The 19,496-nt window shown below is 45.3% G+C and overlaps 1 protein-coding gene and 1 pseudogene across 3 annotated transcripts; both read left to right on the top strand.

Moving 5' to 3' along the window:
* The window catches only part of LOC132455431 (zinc finger protein 271-like), a 74,819-nt pseudogene extending 65,127 nt beyond the window's left edge, over positions 1–9,692 (top strand).
* On the top strand, positions 1,116–19,044 carry LOC132455364 (zinc finger protein ZFP2-like). Of its 3 annotated transcripts, none has more exons than XM_060049197.1 (5): positions 1,116–1,286; positions 13,121–13,253; positions 13,874–14,157; positions 16,476–16,539; positions 17,057–19,044. In XM_060049197.1, exons 1-5 carry the CDS (start codon positions 1,131–1,133, stop codon positions 18,340–18,342), a joined length of 1,923 nt encoding a protein of 640 aa, XP_059905180.1. In that variant the 5' UTR covers positions 1,116–1,130; the 3' UTR covers positions 18,343–19,044. The 3 variants fall into 3 exon arrangements, with proteins under 3 accessions (XP_059905180.1, XP_059905182.1, XP_059905181.1); XM_060049199.1 differs by lacking the exon at positions 1,116–1,286 and adding an exon at positions 11,466–11,853 and having other exon boundaries at positions 13,162–13,253; XM_060049198.1 differs by lacking the exon at positions 1,116–1,286 and adding an exon at positions 11,472–11,853.
* The last annotated feature ends 452 nt before the right edge of the window (positions 19,045–19,496 follow it).

Raw genomic sequence — 19,496 nt, 5'->3', positions numbered from 1 at the left:
GGCAACATTCTTGCGCACTCAGAAGAACATGAACTGAATAAATGCCAGGTATAGCATATCGGAGACGAGCACACAATCAGTGCACTTGCAAATGAGAGCCTGCAGTATGACCGATCTTTTGACATTATTTAACCATCCATCTACAGCTAATACGATCAGACAGATACATCATTGATCACATATAAGCCCACAACAAGCCCAACATCACCACGGCAGGTGCGCTCTCTCTCGCACATTCACACAATCACTCCAACTTCTCCAACTCCAAGGCTAAGCTGTTTCACTAAGACCACAAACAACCACAACTAACCAGCCTACATATCCACAACAATGCACAACAATCAGTTCTATACATTGCGTCTATCTTCTGTTTGCCGCACATGGCTAATTTGCATACTAGTCTAGCAAAGGACTGTCGGCTCCGGTTGGCAAAGAATGTGTGAATAAATGCTTTGAATACTGGACATGGTGACCTTAAATACATTTAATGGCGCGTTTCCACTGCAGGGTGCGGAACGGATCGGATCGCAAAGGTGCGGGTCGGGTCGCGTTTCCACCGCCAAAAGTGGGCGTGACCCGGACTTTGAGTGACCATTAGTGAGATGGCCTATGCCTCTATGTCAAGACCGCCACTGTGTGTGTGTGTGTGTGTGTGTGTGTGTGTGTGTGTGTGTGTGTGTGTGTGTGTGTGTGTGTGTGTGTGTGTGTGTGTGTGTGTGTGTGTGTGTGTGTGTGTGTGTGTGTGTGTGTGTGTGTGTGTGTGTGTGTGTGTGTGTGTGTGTGTGTGTCCCCCCTAGTGGTTCCTTCAACCAACCACCAATAAGAACCAATGCAAAGGGTTAACATTTAACACTATATCAAATCTAACAAAACTCTTCAAAAAGGAAATAATGAAAGAGAAAATTATTATTTGAACTGTATTACCTAACCCTATATTTGTTGCTAAGGATCCTGAGGATCTCATTGATCCTCATTACATTTGTTATTTTATTTCTTGCATTTTATCGCTCATTCTTTTGTTTGTATTATCTATAAACATGTTCAATAGAAAAGAAAAACACGGGGAGAGGTAACCTCCCCTTTCTCTACTTTGCCCGTCCAGAGAATTTGTCCCGACCGCCCATGAGAAAATGAGCTGCGACCGCGTGAGCTCAGCACATATAGTAAGTTTCACCGACGACTGCTTCCTCAACTTGGTCCAATACAAAGCTGGACTTGGGGAACGTCTGGAAATGGAGTCCGGAGCAGTACCAACTCTCCTCGGCTCAGCTACAAACCTCGGACAAGTAAGTCAACTACCGCTGTATCATTGTGTTGCTTTACTGTATATGGTTACCTTGTTGTTACCCTAGCATTAGCTCTACAGCTACCGGCCCAGTTACTGTCTCTAATGTAAAGGTAGATGGCATCAGGTTTGTGTGTGAATACACGCACTGTAATGCGAGTGTTGTACACTTCTTTGTTATTTGGATAACCGTTCTGACTGAGTGGGCACCTCTGCAGTCCAGGACTGCGGTCAACCCAGCCGACTCATCAAGATCGTCGGTCAAGCCAGCCGACTCAGTTTTTTGCCGTACCTGTATATACTAGCCATTACGGTAATAGCGTCTCAGAACTAGTTTCAAATAAAAGCATTCGTCCGGTACATACAAAAAGACAGTCAATACAAGCAAATACTATCAAAGGAAGTGTACGGCCGTTGTGGTATTTACTTCAAAATAAAAGCCCACCAAACATTCCAATATGAGACGTATTACATATGATTTTGAATACGATTTAAAAGAAAATGCCCTGTTATTCCAGGCTCGTTTCACTGCAGGGCGATAGTCCAAGACCCCACAGGGTCACCCAAGAAGTTTCAGGACATTCTAATGCGTAGTTTCAAAATAAAAGCCCACCAAATATGAGACATATTACATATGATTTTGGATTCGATTTAAAAGAAAATGCCCTGTTATTCCAGGCTCATTTCACTTCAGGGTCATAGTTCACGACCCCATGGGGTCAGGCAAGAAGTTTCAGAACATTCTGATTTGGAGTTTCAAAATAAAAGCCCACCAAACATTCCAATATGAGGCATATTACATATGATTTTGGATTCAATTTAAAATAAAATGCCCTGTTATTTCAGGCTCATTTCACTTCAGGGTTATAGTTCAAGACCCCATGGGGTCACGCAAGAAGTTTCAGAACATTCTGATGTGGAGTTTCAAAATAAAAGACAACCAAGGTTTCCAATATGAGACATATTACATATGATTTTGGATTCAATTTAAAAGAAAATGCCCTGTTATTTCAGGCTCATTTCACGTACACAGGCAAGACAATGAATTTGCAGGGCGTGCAAAGCCGCGAACGAACCGGCTTGGCAGTGTAAAAATGCATAATGTGTCCTTAGTGGGGATTGACAACTATTCTGTGCAAATGAAAGAATATGTATTTTGTGTGTTTCCTTCTTTATGTGGAAAGCAGCAGACCCCAGACACCATTTCAATCAAGGTTGAAGAGGATATTGGTGGAGGCATGCCCGCTGTAGGTTAGTAATACACATTGCATCCATGCAAGCAAACAACCTGGATCAACTGAGAATGTACTCGATTCTATCTGCGCTGAAAAGCCTGGTCCTCTTTGGAAAAGCACCATGACCAGCGCCCTGTTAAAACACGAGTCAAATTTGGGAGTAGCATTTCAAAGATGGAATCAGTCAAGAGCCCAGAAGGGTTTCAAGATAAATATCACATGAGCTGGTTTATCATTCTCAAACATCAATGAATTCAAAATGTATAAATGTTAGCTGATCAGCTTACAGGGAAGGACACGTTGTCGCTTGTTATTGTCAAAATAGAGTAATTGCGCCTCTCTCGCATGTCATGTTGTGCTCAGATCATTTTGCGCTGGTGTTCGTTCAGTGTCCTCCACCTGGCCCCCGCTTGAGCTTTGAGTCTAGGGGGGAGGGTGCTGGAGGAGACATCCCTCTCCAAAACTCTGAATCTTTGTCTGCAGTACACATTTTAAACCCTCGGTCTCAATGTTACATAAACATTAGGGCTGTAACAATAAACCAACTCACGATTCGGTTTGTATCAAGATTTTTGACCCACTGTTCGATACTTCCCCCGATTTTTTTTAATCTTAAACAACACTTGTATAACAATAAACTTAATGTAACATTTAATAAAAAATATTTTGGAACACTGATCAGATTTGAACAGAAAGAATACTATTAATGTATCGCTACATTAATAAATAAATAACCAAAGATTGCAGTTGGAGGATGCTTGCAGTTATACAAAAACCCTCAACTAGTTTTGTGGTTTAGTCAAATATCCTATTATGGATTCTTATTAGGCTATGTAGCTTAAATAATTACATAATCAGGCCGTATAGAACATTTTTAATAGCCTAACTTTCAAATAGATGGGGAAAAAACATGAACGTCTGATTCGCGATAACGTGGCAGTGTTACGAGTAGCGTATGTATGTGTGTGTGAGTGACGTCAGCGAGTGAGTGGACGAGCGAGGAGAGCGAGCGGTAGCGTGTGTGTGTCTAGTGAAGAAACAAACGAGTCCGGTAGAATAAAGTACCCATCCTGTCAATAATCGGTGGCCGCTTCATTCCGACCTATAAGCAGACCAACTGCCGTTCAAAGCACACAAAACAATAGACAGGATCACACAGGCGATTTTTTCGCATTTGTCCCACTCTGGATAAATGTCGTTCATATCGCATATGAGGACTTCGCAGGCGGTGGAGAAATGCAATCCTCCGTAGCCACGGAGAGCTGTCATCACAGAGAGGGCATCTCGTCGCACATTTACGGCATCGATAAGAGGGGGCGGTGTCAGCAGACTATTATTTAGACAGGTTATTAGCAAATTTCCATCTGACAATTTGACCGGAGAGTTAGAAAGGGCGTATCGCGCTTCTGCCTTCTCACACCGCGAGACAGGTTTGTGGTTTTGAGTGTCGTGATTCCGGTTTCGATATGCATATCGGTACAGCCCTAATAAACATGCATTTAAATAGTTTATTTCATGTGTACAAATACACACTTCCTCCTTTTATGCAAACAGTGTATCAATACGATTACTTGGTCTTTTTTTCTCCCTCTGCAGAAGACTGTGATGCCTTTGGAGACCGTAGCACGCAGCGCGGCGCCACCTCGGAGAGTCTGGGTGTGGACGCCCCTGGCTCCTCCCACATGTCCAGTGACGGCGGGGAGCTGCGGATCTTGAGCGTCTACGGTAAAGGGGAGGGCCCACTGGCGGTGGACGGCCATGACACCCTCTTCACCGCGTCAGAAGTGGAGGCCCTGAACTCGCTGTCTGCGGACCACAGCGCGGCCAAGAGCCTGGAGCGCGGCGAGCGGCTGGTCTGCCGCGAGGAGCTGAGAGTGCAGGTTGGAAATCATCTTCTTATTCAGCATCCAAATGAGAGGCTTCCTCTGTTACAACTACAGCACACACCCATAGAAAGCACACTCCTCTATGATTTAATAAGTCGTAAGTGTAGCCTGGCTATTGCCAGACTCGTTGGTCTGGGGAAGCTGCTGTCATTGTCTTCAGCACAAGAGGCTTGATCAACTTGTTCAACTGACTCTGTACGCAAATGGCTGCTTGCCGTCACTTCCCTGTCGTCATTGTGTTCAACCAGCCAATAGGGCGCCAGGGGGAGAACTAACCAACTTGGTGATTGGCTCCTCCAAAAACGTATCGGAAGCAGAAAGAAATGAATTGCTCTTCTCCAGACCCTTCTACAGGGTGAATTCAAATCACCGTCAGAACAGGCTGGGGGCACCCAGTCTATCGTAGGTGGGGATTAACAACTATTCTGTGCAAATTAAAGAATTTGTCTTGCGTGTGTTTCCCTCTTTTTGGAAAGCAGCAGACCCCAGACACCATTTCAATCAAGATTGAAGAGGATATTGGTGGAGGCATGCCCGCTGTAGGTTAGTAATACACATTGCATCCATGCAAGAAAACGACCTACCAACTGAGAATGTACTTGATTCTACCTACGCTAAAAAGCCTGGTCCTCTTTTGAAAAGAATCATGACCAAAGCCCTCCTAAAACACAAGGACTACTATACAGTTGATAGTAGAATGATTTCCATCTTCTTCATGGCAGGTGTCAGGAATGCTGAATCCGCTCTGATTCCCAGTATAACTACAGTATTGGTAAAGCAGGTGATCGGAAACAACAGATGACCTGGGTTGTGTCCTTATGACCTCCCCAGGCGGAGGCGGAGACGTAGCGGTGCCTTTTCAGCTGGAGCCTTTGACCCTTGACCCCCCCAAGGGGAACAAGGGAAATGCATAATAAACAAAAAGACGTTAGAAAGACAGTGTCAAAATATACTTCTTCCAATACATCAGTGTGTAAAAGTACATGCTGTATCCCTTTGTGCAAATCATGAATTCAAACCATTACTTTCTCTGTCTTTGTTTTCCTCTCTGAAGAAGACGGCTATGACATCAGAGACCGTAGCACGCAGCGCGGCGCCACATCAGAGAGTCTGGGTGTGGACGCCCCTGGCTCCTCCCACATGGCCAGTCACAACGGGGAGCTGCGGATCCTGAGCGTCTATGGAAAAGGGGAGGGCCCACTGGCGGTGGACGGCCATGACACCCTCTTCACCACGTCAGAAGTGGAGGCCTTGAGCTCGCTGTCCGTGGACCGCAGCGTGGCCAAGAGCCTGAACTGCAGTGTGAGGTTGGTCCGCCTTGAGGAGCTGACTGGGCATCGGGGCGGCCGCAAGGGCCGGCCCGGTGTCTTGTGTGGCAAGGTTATTCCCAACAATGCCAATATGATCGTTCACATGAGGACAAAACCCGACGAGAAGCCGTACGGGTGTGACCAATGCACGAAGAGCTTCATTGGGAAAGTACACTTGAAGAGCCACATGAGGACTCACACAGGCGAGAAACCCTACAAGTGTGACCAATGCACAAAGCGCTTCAGTCAAAGTAACGACCTGAAGAGGCACATGAGGACTCACACCGGCGAGAAACCCTACAAGTGCGACCAATGCATGAAGCTCTTCAGTCTGAACTGTCACTTGAAGAGCCACATGTGGACTCACACCGGGGAGAAGCCCTACAAGCCCTACAAGTGTGACCATTGCGCAAAGCGCTTTAAACAAACATACGCCCTTCAGATCCACATTAGGACTCACACCGGGGAGAAGCCCTACAAGTGTGACCATTGCGCAAAGCGCTTCAGACAGACAAGCCAGCTTACGGGCCACATGAGGACTCACACCGGGGAGAAGCCCTACAAGTGTGACCATTGCACAAAGGGCTTCGGACATTCAAGCCATCTTAAGAGCCACATGAGGACTCACACCGGGGAGAAGCCCTACAAGTGTGACCAATGCGCAAAGGGCTTCGGATATTCAAGCCATCTTAAGAGCCACATGAGGACTCACACCGGCGAGATACCCTACAAGTGTGACCAATGCGCAGAGCGCTTCAGAGAGTCAAGCCAGCTTAAGAGTCACATGTGGACTCACACCGGGTAGAAGCCCTACAAGTGTGACCAATGCGCAAAGCGCTTCTTAACGATAAGCCACCTTAAGAGTCACATGAGGACTCACACCAGGGAGAAGCCCTACAAGTGTGACCAATGCGCAATGCGCTTCGAACAGACAAGCACCCTTCAGATCCAGATTAGGGATGCACCGATCCGATATTTGTATCGGTATCGGTACCGATATTGAAGACATTTCTAGATCGGGTATCGGTGACAAATGGGCCGATCCATATTTAAAATATATATATATTTTTTTTTTACGTTTATGTACATACTTGAATCCTATTCCTACTACCTTGCTGCTTTGATAATTGAATTTCCCACGAAAATTTTCTCACGGGATTAATAAAAGTATCTATCTATCTATCTATTGGCTGATCTATTCAGTTTCTATGCTGTGCGCTGTGAGTGACGTCATGAACAAGCAACACGCCATGCGGAGCCTACAGTGATTGCAAAATGGAGCGAGCAAAAGGATCTGCTATCTGGAGCTATTTCACTTTACCTAAGCCAGCAAGCTCCACGGCTACATGCAACATATGCAAAGTAAATGTCCCGAGGGGTGGTACTAAACCTTCTAGCTTTAATACCACAAACCTTATAAAGCACCTCCAAAAATTCAAGTCTCATGATCCCAGTCTTTTCCCCTCAATGAAACTTAGTTTGTAGCCATAATTTCGCGCTGTTTTTCTATATCGGTATCGGATCGGTATCGGCCGATACTAAACCTCAGATATCGGTATCGGTATCGGAGGTGAAAAAAGCGGATCGGTGCATCCCTAATCCAGATCCACATGAGGACTCACACCGGGGAGAAGCTCTACAAGTGTGACCAATGTACGAAGCTCTTCATTCGGAAAGACAAGCTGAAGATCCACATGACGACTCACACCGGGGAGAAGCCCTTCAACTGTGACCAAAGCGCTTCAGACAGAGAGGCAGCCTAAATGTCCACATGAGGACTCACACCGGAGAGAAGCCCTACAGGTCTGAACAAATGCACGAAGCTCTTCAGTCAGAAAAGGCAGGACCACATGTGTTATGTATTTTAAGCACATAAGCTGCTCCCACATAGCCACTAGGAAGCAGGATCGAACACAAAAGCTGCATCACCCCCACACAGCCACAAGGGAGCAGGATCGAACACAAAAGCTGTAATATCTACCCCAGCCACAGAAGGCAGCATCTTTAAGACAGACGCGGAAGCTGCAGCTAACAGCTAGACCACGCCCACTTCACATAAGCCACGCCTAATTGGTCCATTTTCAGCGACCGGACCCAGCGGAGGTCAGAGAATCATAGGCGCCCTGCAGAGAGCCTCGGGCCTAAGCCCGGGGCTCGAAGTAGCTCACGGTATTTCTCTCTGCTAGTGTTGGATACTATTCCCTCCCTTTTGTTTCATAGTTACCATACCGAAATACTTAAACAAATAAAGTGAGTTAAAAAACACCCGTTTCGAACTACTTTCAACAAGAGCACGACAATTGCCACATGAGGACTCACTCCGGGGAGAAGCCCTACATGGGTGACCAATGCGCAAGGCGCTTCAGTCATGGCTCCAAGCTGAAGATCCACGTGAGGACTCACACCGGGGAGAAGCCCTGCGTGTGTCTACTACCGCCCAGTAGCTCGAACACCTGTGATCATGAAATCCTTTGAAAGGCTGGTCTTTCACCACATTAAAGATGAACTGAACTGAAATAATAAACATCGACAACGTTTTAGTTATGACCATTATAAAAAATAAAAAAAAAAGACACTAAAAAAATTATTTAAAAAGTCAACGTATAGCTTTTTTTTTAGCAACAAAAGATAATGCGTCTTTTAGTATTAGAGCGCCGATGACATCACTTGCATGGTACAACTAGGTCGTTGCTGCAGACTCGCGAATGTCTTATTCACTCCACGGTTGAAAATAGTGATTTTAATATGGCTGGTTACGAGTTTGGGCCTGTGAGGGACATGCCTGTAGTGTCCGACTGCCACCCGGTGGAGAGGGATCAATTTCAGGCTCCAGCTCCACCTTCGGATCATGTGGGTGTGACTGGGCGGAGATAGTTGTTGTTTAACCTTTTTAGATTGAGTAGAAATACTTTTTAATGTACAGTTAGTAATTAAATAGATGCGAGGCGGATTCACGAGTGTCACGTTTACTTTAGGTGGATGTTGGAGGTTTACTTTCTGGTGGATGTTGATGGATATTGCACAGATAAATCTTACTATGAAACTACTTCTTCGATTATGAAACTCCCTCTGCATCGGCAATCGGGTAGTCGGCAAACAACAGGGTGAGTAGAAAGGGACATTTGTGTAACTTCTGTTTACTTACCCGCCGTAGTTTAATTAGCAGCTTGGAAACATAGATCTGTGATATTGTCGGAGTAATAGTTTATACACTTTATGGTCGGAGTGCTAGCTTGTGGAGATTGACATGACGGGGGCTGATTTACATCGGAGGGTTAGTCAGTTTTAAGGCTGCCAGCCTTGTATTAAGGGCTGGTTTCCTATTCAAAGGTAGCTTGTGGAAATGTATGATTACCCCAGCTGCCTTGGCCCTATATAATTCCTTAATGAAGCCAGGGCCAATGCAGTATGATCCTCCTGTAGCCCTGGTTGTTTTATTTTCCGTAGCCATTTCGGCGAGCCTCAGAGCCTGACTCATTACCAGCTATGGCTTCTAGAGTCACAGAGTAGGAGTAGGTTACCAAGCCAGTGACGTAGCTGATTGTTGAAATCCAACATGGCGGCGCCCTGTAACACTTTCACCCCTTCACCGGACAATTTAATCCCTTTTAGCAAGTTCAGCCCTTTTTATTTATTGTACCAATGAGAAGGCAGACAATACATCTGTTATATCAACTAAACTTCAGATCTCAGCTCAGTTCATCTTTAAAGCCCTCCTCCCACCCAGCTTCGACCCCCACCAGTTTGCCTATCGATCAAATGGATCAACGGAGGACGCCATAGCCATTGTTCTACATTGTATGATGACAAAGTATTCTATTCTATAAACAGGGTTTATATCATTTGTATATAATTGTATATATTAAACTTACGCTTGATATTTCGACACTGTCGTTACCTCTACCTTTGTTATTAGAAAAAGCCTGCAAAGTTGACCTGTGAAATAGACTGCAATTAAACCCCACATTATACATGATTGTGTTCGTTTCACTTACCTTTTGGCATGTCCTTAATGCCAACTACCTCTTGTTTTGACTTTCTAATTGCTGTCTTTCTACTGCCATTATTTTCTAGTTCATACCTTGAATCACAATAGGCAGTTAATTTCTTTCAGATCTCAACAGAAAATTGTTTGAATTTAACGTTTTCGATCGTTACTATGGTGGTTGATACCCTTCAGACCCGTTCACCTTAAAACGACTTACAGTACATAGATACATGTGATTCAAGGAGTAGGTAGGGGTTAGACTAGCCTGGCTCCGCCCGCCAAAGTACTTCCGCTCAATTTGAATTTCCCTTCAGTACTAGGTCTGGACCTGCTGTATGTAATTTGGTTTTCTGGTGCCGCCACAGCGGCGCCCAATCAGCGAACAGTGGGCGTGTCTGAGAACAATGACGATAAAGTCGTGCGCCAGTTTGAGTTGTTGTTGTAGGTCGGTAGTTGATTTACAACGTGCAATTTTTCCCTGATAAATTAAATTCGATGAACAAAACCTGCAGCTGTCGTTGACGGACATTTTCGTGCAGACGCGCAAGGTGTTTGGTTTGTGTACAACCTGAGCATGATTCCCGGCGCATGACATACGTCACAACCAAACGTTAGCGATTGGTTATGGCAGATCCAGAGTGGCACTGGGCAGATCCAATCATTTAAAACTTCAACAGACACCCGCCTTCAAGTGAGTTAACGTTTGTCAATTGATTAGGTCCAGACTCTGTACAAATGAAATGAAGTGAAGTACGAGAGTCTGGTAGAACCAGGCTAGGGTTAGACGGTGAATAAGGATACATGTGATTAAGCAGTAGGTAGGGGGTTAGACAGTGATTAAGGATACATGTGATGAAGCAGTAGGTAGGGATAAGACAGTGATTAAGGATACATGTGATGAAGCAGTAGGTAGGGGTTAGACGGTGAATAAGGATACATGTGATGAAGCAGTAGGTAGGGGTTAGACAGTGAATAAGGATACATGTGATTAAGCAGTAGGTAGGGATAAGACAGTGATTAAGGATACATGTGATGAAGCAGTAGGTAGGGGTTAGACAGTGAATAAGGATACATGTGATTAAGCAGTAGGTAGGGATAAGACAGTGATTAAGGATACATGTGATGAAGCAGTAGGTAGGGGTAGACAGCTAATACAGATAAAGCTGTGTATAATCCCAGACCGCAACAGCTTGTCGGCATGTTGTTAGTGTGTGAAATTCAGCACAGTATCAGCCGAGTTGACTCTAATTTCCACATTGTTTACTTGCTAACGTTTGTGAATAACAGTGGCTAGTTGGCAGAGTTAGTTAGTCTTTTTACACACCAGGGGCCTCACCTCATTACAGAAAAAATCCTAACTTCTCATCCTAACTTAAGTTAGGGACTCAAAGATAGGAAAAATCCTAACTTCCTATTACAGAAGCAGTCCCTAACCTGTTGGCCGTTTCCTATCTTATCTTTGGCCTCCCATTTTATCTTAATTTAGGTAATCCTAACTGCTCTGTAAATCAGATTTTCGATCTGCAATCGTCAGTTTCTGCACTCAGAATGTGCATGTGATTGATAGAATGAGTTACTTTTAACATTAACAGAGACTGTTGATAAAGGATCTTTGTTAATAACGGCAAGATAGTTGCACTAGTACGACGTCTTGGCGGGTATTGATACAGGGAACAAGAAGAGGAGTAATAAAGTAGTAAAGTAGTAAAAAGTATTATTTTAACTATTACCTAAGCTAAGGATCCTGAGGATCTCATTTGTTCGTTTTTATTTTATTTCTTGCTTTTTATCGGTCATTCTTTTGTTTTTTATTATCATCTATAAACATGTTCAATAAAAAAGAATAAGAAAAATACGGGGAGAGGTTACCTTTTACACAGCCCGAGATGAAGCCTCGAACGTCACACGCTACGTCATTTCGCCTACGTGAAGCCTGCTCGATAGGGAGCTTCGCTGGGGGGGAGGAGCCGAGGTACTCGACACACGCCCCAATGCCTCGACGCAAACCATAACATCACTACATATAGGAAGTTTCACCGACGACTGCTTCCTCAACTTGGTCCAATACAAAGCTGGACTTGCGGAACGTCTGGAAATGGAGTCCGGATTAGTACCAACACTCCTCGGCTCAGCGACAAATCTCGGACAAGTAAGTAAACTACCGCTATATCATCGTGTTGCTTTACTGTATATGGTTACCTTGTTACCCTAGCATTAGCTCTACAGCAGGGCTGCCCAACCTTTTTTGACCCAAGATCTACTTTTCAAATAGCCAACCTCCCGAGGTCTACCGGTCTAGTGTCAACATTGCAAACCTACCTTCAAGCACTGCGGTCATGCCAGCCCACTCATCGAGATCGGCGGTCAAGCCAGCCGACCCAGTTTTTTGCCGTACCTGTATATACTAGCCATTACGGTAATAGCGTCTCGGAACTAGTTTAAAGTAAAAGCATTCGTCGGGTACATACAAAAAGACAGTCAATAAAAGCAAATACTATCAAAGGAAGTGTACGGCCGTTGTGGTATTTACTTTAAAAATAAAAGCCCACCAAACATTCCAATCTGAGACATATTACAAATGATTTTGGATTCGATTTAAAATAAAATGCCCTGTTATTCCATGCTCATTTCACTTCAGAGTTATAGTTCAGAACCCCATAGGGTTACCCACGAAGTTTCAGAACATTCTGATGTGGAGTTTCAAAATAAAAGCCCACCAAAGATTCCAATATGAGACATATTAAATATGATTTTGGATTCAATTTAAAAGAAAATGTCCTGTTATTCCAGGGTTAGGGTTAGGGTTAGGGCTAATATGCCTAATATCGGCCGATAATATCGGCCTGCCGATATATCGGTCGGGCTCTACTACAAACTAATACAGCTGTATTTTAACAGCGACGTGACCGCAGTAGTTCTAGCGTTTTACTGATGAGGAGATAATCATACATATGATGCGATCCAGGCAACCCGTAACCCGTGTTTTCACAACCCTCTACCAGATCGATGACCTCCGTTACAGCTCGTAACTTACGGACTAAAAAGTGTCCCTGGAACGCAGCATAATGTTATACATCGATCTGGTCTGAGTTCACAGGTAGTGAGTTGCGGGTTTGACTGCCCTAGGGCCCACTCATATTTTCCCCTTCGCAACTGATTCAAATCAATGGGTTATTTACAGGTTTCTGCAGAGCTTGATGTAATTGTAGTGAGATGATGAGATGATCTTTTACGTTGCATGAAATATGCAAACAAATGAATGTAACATCATTTGATGACTTCATAGATCTAATTTTAAGTATCTGGCTAATGTAATTCACTAAACATGCGTACCTTATATGTTCTTACAACTTGCACCTGGAATACATACAAAGCAATACATTGAGTACAAATTTGACCTTGTTGTCTCTACACAGGCCAGCCCATCAATTGGTAACTTTCAGGTGTTTCTCTCAAGGGATGTTGCCTGCCATACAGACCACCTGGAAACACATACTGTAGCCACACGGCTATCCTTAAAGACTTTCCGGCCCCACTTCACAAGTAAAGGTATGTACTTTCCACCTTGACTACATTTACATTTGATGTAGTAGATTCTAGGCAGCAAAGACTCTAGGCTGCTAGATCCTACCTAAAAAGCCTGGTCCTCTTAGGACAAGCATCATGACCAGCGCCCTGCAAAGAGACAAACTTGGGAGTTGTATTTCAAAGAGGGAATCAGTCAAGAGCCCAGAAGGGTTTCAAGACTAATATCACATGAGCTGTTAATCATTCTCAATGAATCATCAATCATCAATGAATTCAAAATGTATAAATGTTAGCTGATCAGCTTACAGGGAAGGACACGTTGTCACTTGTTATTGTCAAAATAGAGTAATTGCGCTTGTCTCGCATGTCATGTTGTGCTCAGATCATTTTGCGCTGGTGTTCGTTCAGTGTCCTCCACCTGGCCCCCGCTTGAGCTTTGAGTCTAGGGGGGAGGGTGCTGGAGGAGACACCCCTCTCCAAAACTCTGAATCTTTGTCTGCAGTACACATTTTAAACCCTCGGTCTCAATGGTATATACATACATTTAAATAGTTTAAAATGTACAAATACACATTTCCTCCTTTTATGCAAACAGTGTACCGAAACAATTACTTTCTGTCATTTTTTTTCTCCCTCTGTAGAAGACTGCGATTCCTTTGGAGACCGTAGCACGCAGCGCGGCGCCACCTCGGAGAGTCTGGGTGTGGACGGCCCTGGCTCCTCCCACATGTCCAGTCACGGCGGGGAGCTGAAGATCCTGAGCGTCTACGGTAAAGGGGAGGGCCCACTGGCGGTGGACGGCCATGACACCCTCTTCACCGCGTCAGAAGTGGAGGCCCTGAACTCGCTGTCTGCGGACCACAGCGCGGCCAAGAGCCTGGAGCGCGGCGAGCGGCTGGTCTGCCACGAGGAGCTGAGTGTGCAGGTTGGAAATCATCTTCTTATTCAGCATCCAAATGAGAGGCTTCCTCTGTTACAACTCCAGCACACACCCCTAGAAAGCACACCCCTTTATGATTCAGTAAACGCTGCCAAATATGCCCGTCTTATGCCCACCTTTTTCCTTGCATGATCCGCGCGTTTACACTGACCGTGGTAATTTACCGGCTTGATTTCGCACCCCAATTTACCTTCTCAGACCCTACACATATTGGCGCTTTTCATTTAGATGTAAATGTGATCAGACAGCTTTGAGGTTCCAGGGAAGGGACTTGGGTAGAGGTGTTGCTGCATTGTCTCAACAACAGAGACAACGCAGTGATTTCAACATGAGTAGTTATAACTGGAAGGATACTGATATCTGCAAGCTGCTGACCGTCATGGGAGGGAAGGTGATGCAGTCTCATTTAACGAAGACGGTGAGAGAGTGCGATCTACGAGAAAATACCAGAAGAACTTTCCTTACGATGCTTGGTCAGCAAAGTGGTCAGCCAAACAAAGAATATGTTGTTGATTTTGCGCTTGTAAATAGTGAATCGCGTTTGAGTCTACACTCAGATGTCAACTTATTCTTGCATGCTAGAATGAGTGAATCGAAAGAAAAAAGACATTCGGAGTATGCAATTTATTGATAAGACGTGTACTCTCCGTGCATAGCCCCGCCATCTCCAGTGAACCAAGAAAGCTGGCTCCGTTACGAAGGGGGATTTTACCCCCTCTGTTGTACACAGGCAAGACAATGAATTTGCAGGGCGTGCAAAGCGGCGAACGAACCGGCTTGGCAGTGTAAAAATGCATAATGTGTCCTTAGTGGGGATTGACAACTATCCTGTGCCAATGAAAGAATATGTCTTGAGTGTGTTTCCTTCTTTATGTGGAAAGACGCAGACCCCAGACACCATTTCAATCAAGGTTGAAGAGGATATTGGTGGAGGCATGCCCGCTGTAGGTTAGTCATACACATTGCATCCATGGAAACAAACGACCTGGATAAACTGAGAATGTACTAGATTCTAACTGCGCTGAAAAGCCTGGTCCTCTTTGGAAAAGCACCATGACCAGCGCCCTGTTAAAACACGAGTCAAACTTGGGAGTAGCATTTCAAAGATGGAATCAGTCAAGAGCCCAGAAGGGTTTCAAGACAGATTCCCCATAAGCTGGTTTATCATTCTCAAACATCAATGAATTCAAAATGTATAAATGTTAGCTGATCAGCTTACAGGGAAGGACACATTGTCGCTTGTTATTGTCAAAATAGAATAATTGTGCTTGTCTCACATGTCGTGTTGTGCTCAGATCATTTTGCGCTGGTGTTCGTTCAGTGTCCTCCACCTGGCCCCCGCTTGAGCTTTGAGTCTAGGGGGGAGGGGGCTGGAGGAGACGTCCCTCTCCAAAACTCTGAATCTTTGTCTGCAGTACACATTTTAAACCCTCTATGTCAATGGTACATTTAAATAGTTTTTTCATGTGTACAAATACACACTTCCTCCTTCTATGCAAACACTGTGTCAAAACAATGACTGTCTTTTTTTCTCCCTCTGCAGAAGACTGCGATGCCTTTGGAGACCGTAGCACGCAGCGCGGCGCCACCTCGGAGAGTCTGGGCGTGGACGCCCCTGGCTCCTCCCACATGTCCAGTCACAGCGGGGAGCTGAAGATCCTGAGCGTCTACGGTAAAGGGGAGGGCCCACTGGCGGTGGACGGCCATGACACCCTCTTAACCCCGTCAGAAGTGGAGGCCCTGAACTCGCTGTCTGCGGACCACAGTGCGGCCAAGAGCCTGGAGCGCGGCGAGCGGCTGGTCTGCCGCGAGGAGCTGAGTGTGCAGGTTGGAAATCTTCTTCTTATTCAGCATCCAAATGAGAGGCTTCCTCTGTTACAACTCCAGCACACACCCTTATAAAGCACACTCCTCTATGAATTAATGTTCCGTAAGTGTAGCCTGCCTATTGCCAGACTCGTTGGTCTGGGGAAGCTGCTGTCATTGTCTTCAGCAGGAGAGGCTTGATCAACTGACTCTGTCTCCAAATGGCTGCTTGCCGTCGCTTCCCTGTCGTCATTGTGTTAAACCAGCCAATAGGGCGCCAGGGGGAGAACTAACCAACTTGGTGATTGGCTCCTCCAAAAACATATCGGAAGCAGAAAGAAATGAATTGCTCTTCTCCAGACCCTTCTACAGGGCGAATTCAAATCACCGGCAGAACAGGCTGGGGGCACCCAGTCTATCGTAGGTGGGGATTAACAACTATTCTGTGCGAATGAAAGAATTTGTCTTGTGTGTGTTTCCTTCTTTTTGGAAAGCAGCAGACCCCGGACACCATTTCAATCAAGGTTGAAGAGGATATTGGTGGAGGCATGCCCGCTGTAGGTTAGTAATACACATTGCATCCATGCAAGCAAACGACCTACCAACTGAGAATGTACTCGATTCTACCTACGCTAAAAAGCCTGGTCCTCTTTTGAAAAGCATCATGACCAAAGCCCTCCTAAAACACAAGGACTACTATACAGTTGATAGTAGAATGATTTCCATCTTCTTCATGGCAGGTGTCAGGAATGCTGAATCCGCTCTGATTCCCAGTATATCTACAGTATTGGTAAAGCAGGTGATAGGAAACAACAGATGACCTGGGTTGTGTCTTGATGACCTCCCCACATCCTTAAAAGGTGGAGACGTAGCGGTGCCTTCTCAGCTGACGCCTTTGACCCTTGACCCCCCCCAAGGGGAACAAGGGAAATGCATAATAAACAAAAAGACGTTAGAAAGAAAGTGTCAAAATATACTTCTTCCAATACATCAGTGTGTAAAAGTACATGCTGTATCCCTTTGTGCAAATCATGAATTCAAACCATTACTTTCTCTGTCTTTGTTTTCCTCTCTGAAGAAGACGGCTATGACATCAGAGACCGTAGCACGCCGCTACTGCTGCGTGCTACTGCTGCGTGTAAGCTGGAGGCCTTGAGCTCGCTGTCCGTGGACCGCAGCGTGGCCAAGAGCCTGAACTGCAGCGTGCGGTTGGTCCGCCTTGAGGAGCTGACTGGGCATCGGGGCGGCTGTAAGGGCCGGCCCGGTGTCTTGGGTGGCAAGGTTTTTCCCAATAATGACAATATGATCGTTCACATGAGGACAAAACCCGGCGAGAGGCCGTACGGGTGCGACCAATGCATCAAGGGCTTCAGTCGGAAAAGCAAGCTGGAGATCCACATGAGGACTCACACCGGAGAGAAGCCCTACAAGTGTGACCAATGCACAAAGCGCTTCAGTCAAAGTAACGACCTGAAGAGACACATGAGGATTCACACCGGCGAGAAGCTGTATGGGTGTGACCAATGCACGAAGAGCTACCGTCAGAAAGGCAACCTGAACATCCACATGAGAACGCACTACGGGGAAATACTCCAAAGGTGCAACCAATGCACGAAGAGCTTCAGAAAGCAATGTGAATTGAAGATCCACATGTGGACTCACACCGGGCAAAAGCCCTACAGGTGCGACCAATGCATGAAGAACTTCAGTCAGAGCTCCTCCCTGAAGTGCCACATGAGGACTCACACCGGCGAGAAACCCTACGGTTGCGACCAATGCACGATGCGCTTCAGGCATAGCTCCTCCCTGAAGGGCCACATGCTGACTCACCCCGGGGAGAAAACCTACAGGTGCAGCCAATGTGCAAAGCGCTTCAGTCACAGCTGCGATCTGAAGTGCCACATGAGGACTCACGACGGGGTGAAGCCCTACAGGTGTGACCAATGCACGAAGTGCTTCAGTTACAGCTCCTATCTGAAGACCCACATGAGGACTCACACCGGGGAGAAGCCCTACAGGTGTGACCAATGCACGAAGTGCTTCAGTTACAGCTCCTATCTGAAGAGCCACATGAGGACTCACACCGGGGAGAAGCCCTACAGGTGTGACCAATGCACGAAGTGCTTCAGACAGCAACGCCAACTGAAGCTCCACATGATGACTCACACCGGGGAGAAGCCCTACAAGTGCGACCAATGCATCAAGCGTTTCAATCGGAAAGGCACACTGAAGATCCACATGAGGACTCACAGCGGCGAGAAGCCCTACAGGTGCGACCAATGCACGGAGCGCTTCAGACATAAACGTACCCTGAAGAGCCACATGAGGAATCACACCGGGGAAAAGTCCTTCAGGTGCGATTAATGCACGATGCGCTTCAGTCATGGCTCCAAGTTGAAGATCCACATGATGTCTGTGTGATGAAGAATAACTTATTTCTAGGACACTTCTGACGGCAAAATATTTGATTTAATTTTAGAGCTTGACCATGGGAAGATACAGGCAGCAAAGTTACCAGGCATTCGTTCATTAAGTTCAAATGCAAACTATCTTAACGCCTTTTAATCAGAGGGGACTGGAGGTATCTCTAGTTACAAGGAGAATGTATATAAATTCCTTTCATTTGAATAGTAATTATATATATATTGTATACAATTGTATATTAAAGTTACGCTTGATATTTCCAGAACTATGTCATTACCTCTACCTTTGTTATTAAAAAAAGCCTGCAAAGTTCACTTCACACTTACCTTTCGTCATGTGCTTAATGCCAACTACCTCTTGTTTTGACTTTCTAATTGCTGTCTTTCTACTGCCATTATTTTCTAGTTCATACCTTGTATCACAATCTGCAATCGTGGTTGAAGAGGATCCACTTAAAAAGGTCACAGGTTAAATGTCTAGATCTCAGTGATGCTTGAGTCAGTTCATGCCGGTCCTCACTCTAGAATGCAGCTTTATTCTAATGGGACAGTCAGAAGATTCCTAGCATTGGTCACCCTTCACTCCTTGTTTGTCTAACGAAAGTTAAACGAAAACATGATAAATGTATCATGTTAACTTCAAGTCTAAAAGACTTGAACGGTGTGAAAGATAACTTTTTTTTTTTTACAATTTGAATCAAATGTTTGACACATTGCATCAAGGGATAATATCTTGTACATTATTCTGATTACATTAATCCTTACTTAAAGCCCATGGTGCAGGTTAACCGAAAGTTTCGATTTAATGGGTACATAAAGCACTCAAAATACGTGTTGATTTTTTTTTGCATCACAAGTTTTATAAAAAGGTTTGTTGATACAATATTCCGTCACCTGAGGTGATGACGTCACCTGAGGCCACCTGAGGTGACGTCATCGCGGACATAACCTGTCGCGGACATTTTCAGTCTAAACATCGGCAAAGGAGCATGTGTCTGCCATCTCATGCAGGCTTCTAATGTACTCCTCTAAGCTCTCTCCATGTTTCTGTACTCGCTTATGAAAGCAGGCTCGCTCGTGAATGACATTCACGTA

The sequence above is a fragment of the Gadus macrocephalus genome, chromosome 4 (assembly GCF_031168955.1).
Source record: "Gadus macrocephalus chromosome 4, ASM3116895v1".
Lineage (NCBI taxonomy): Eukaryota > Metazoa > Chordata > Actinopteri > Gadiformes > Gadidae > Gadus > Gadus macrocephalus.
The sequence above is the reverse complement of the archived record's forward strand: the minus strand, read 5'-3'. Positions and strand labels throughout refer to the sequence as shown.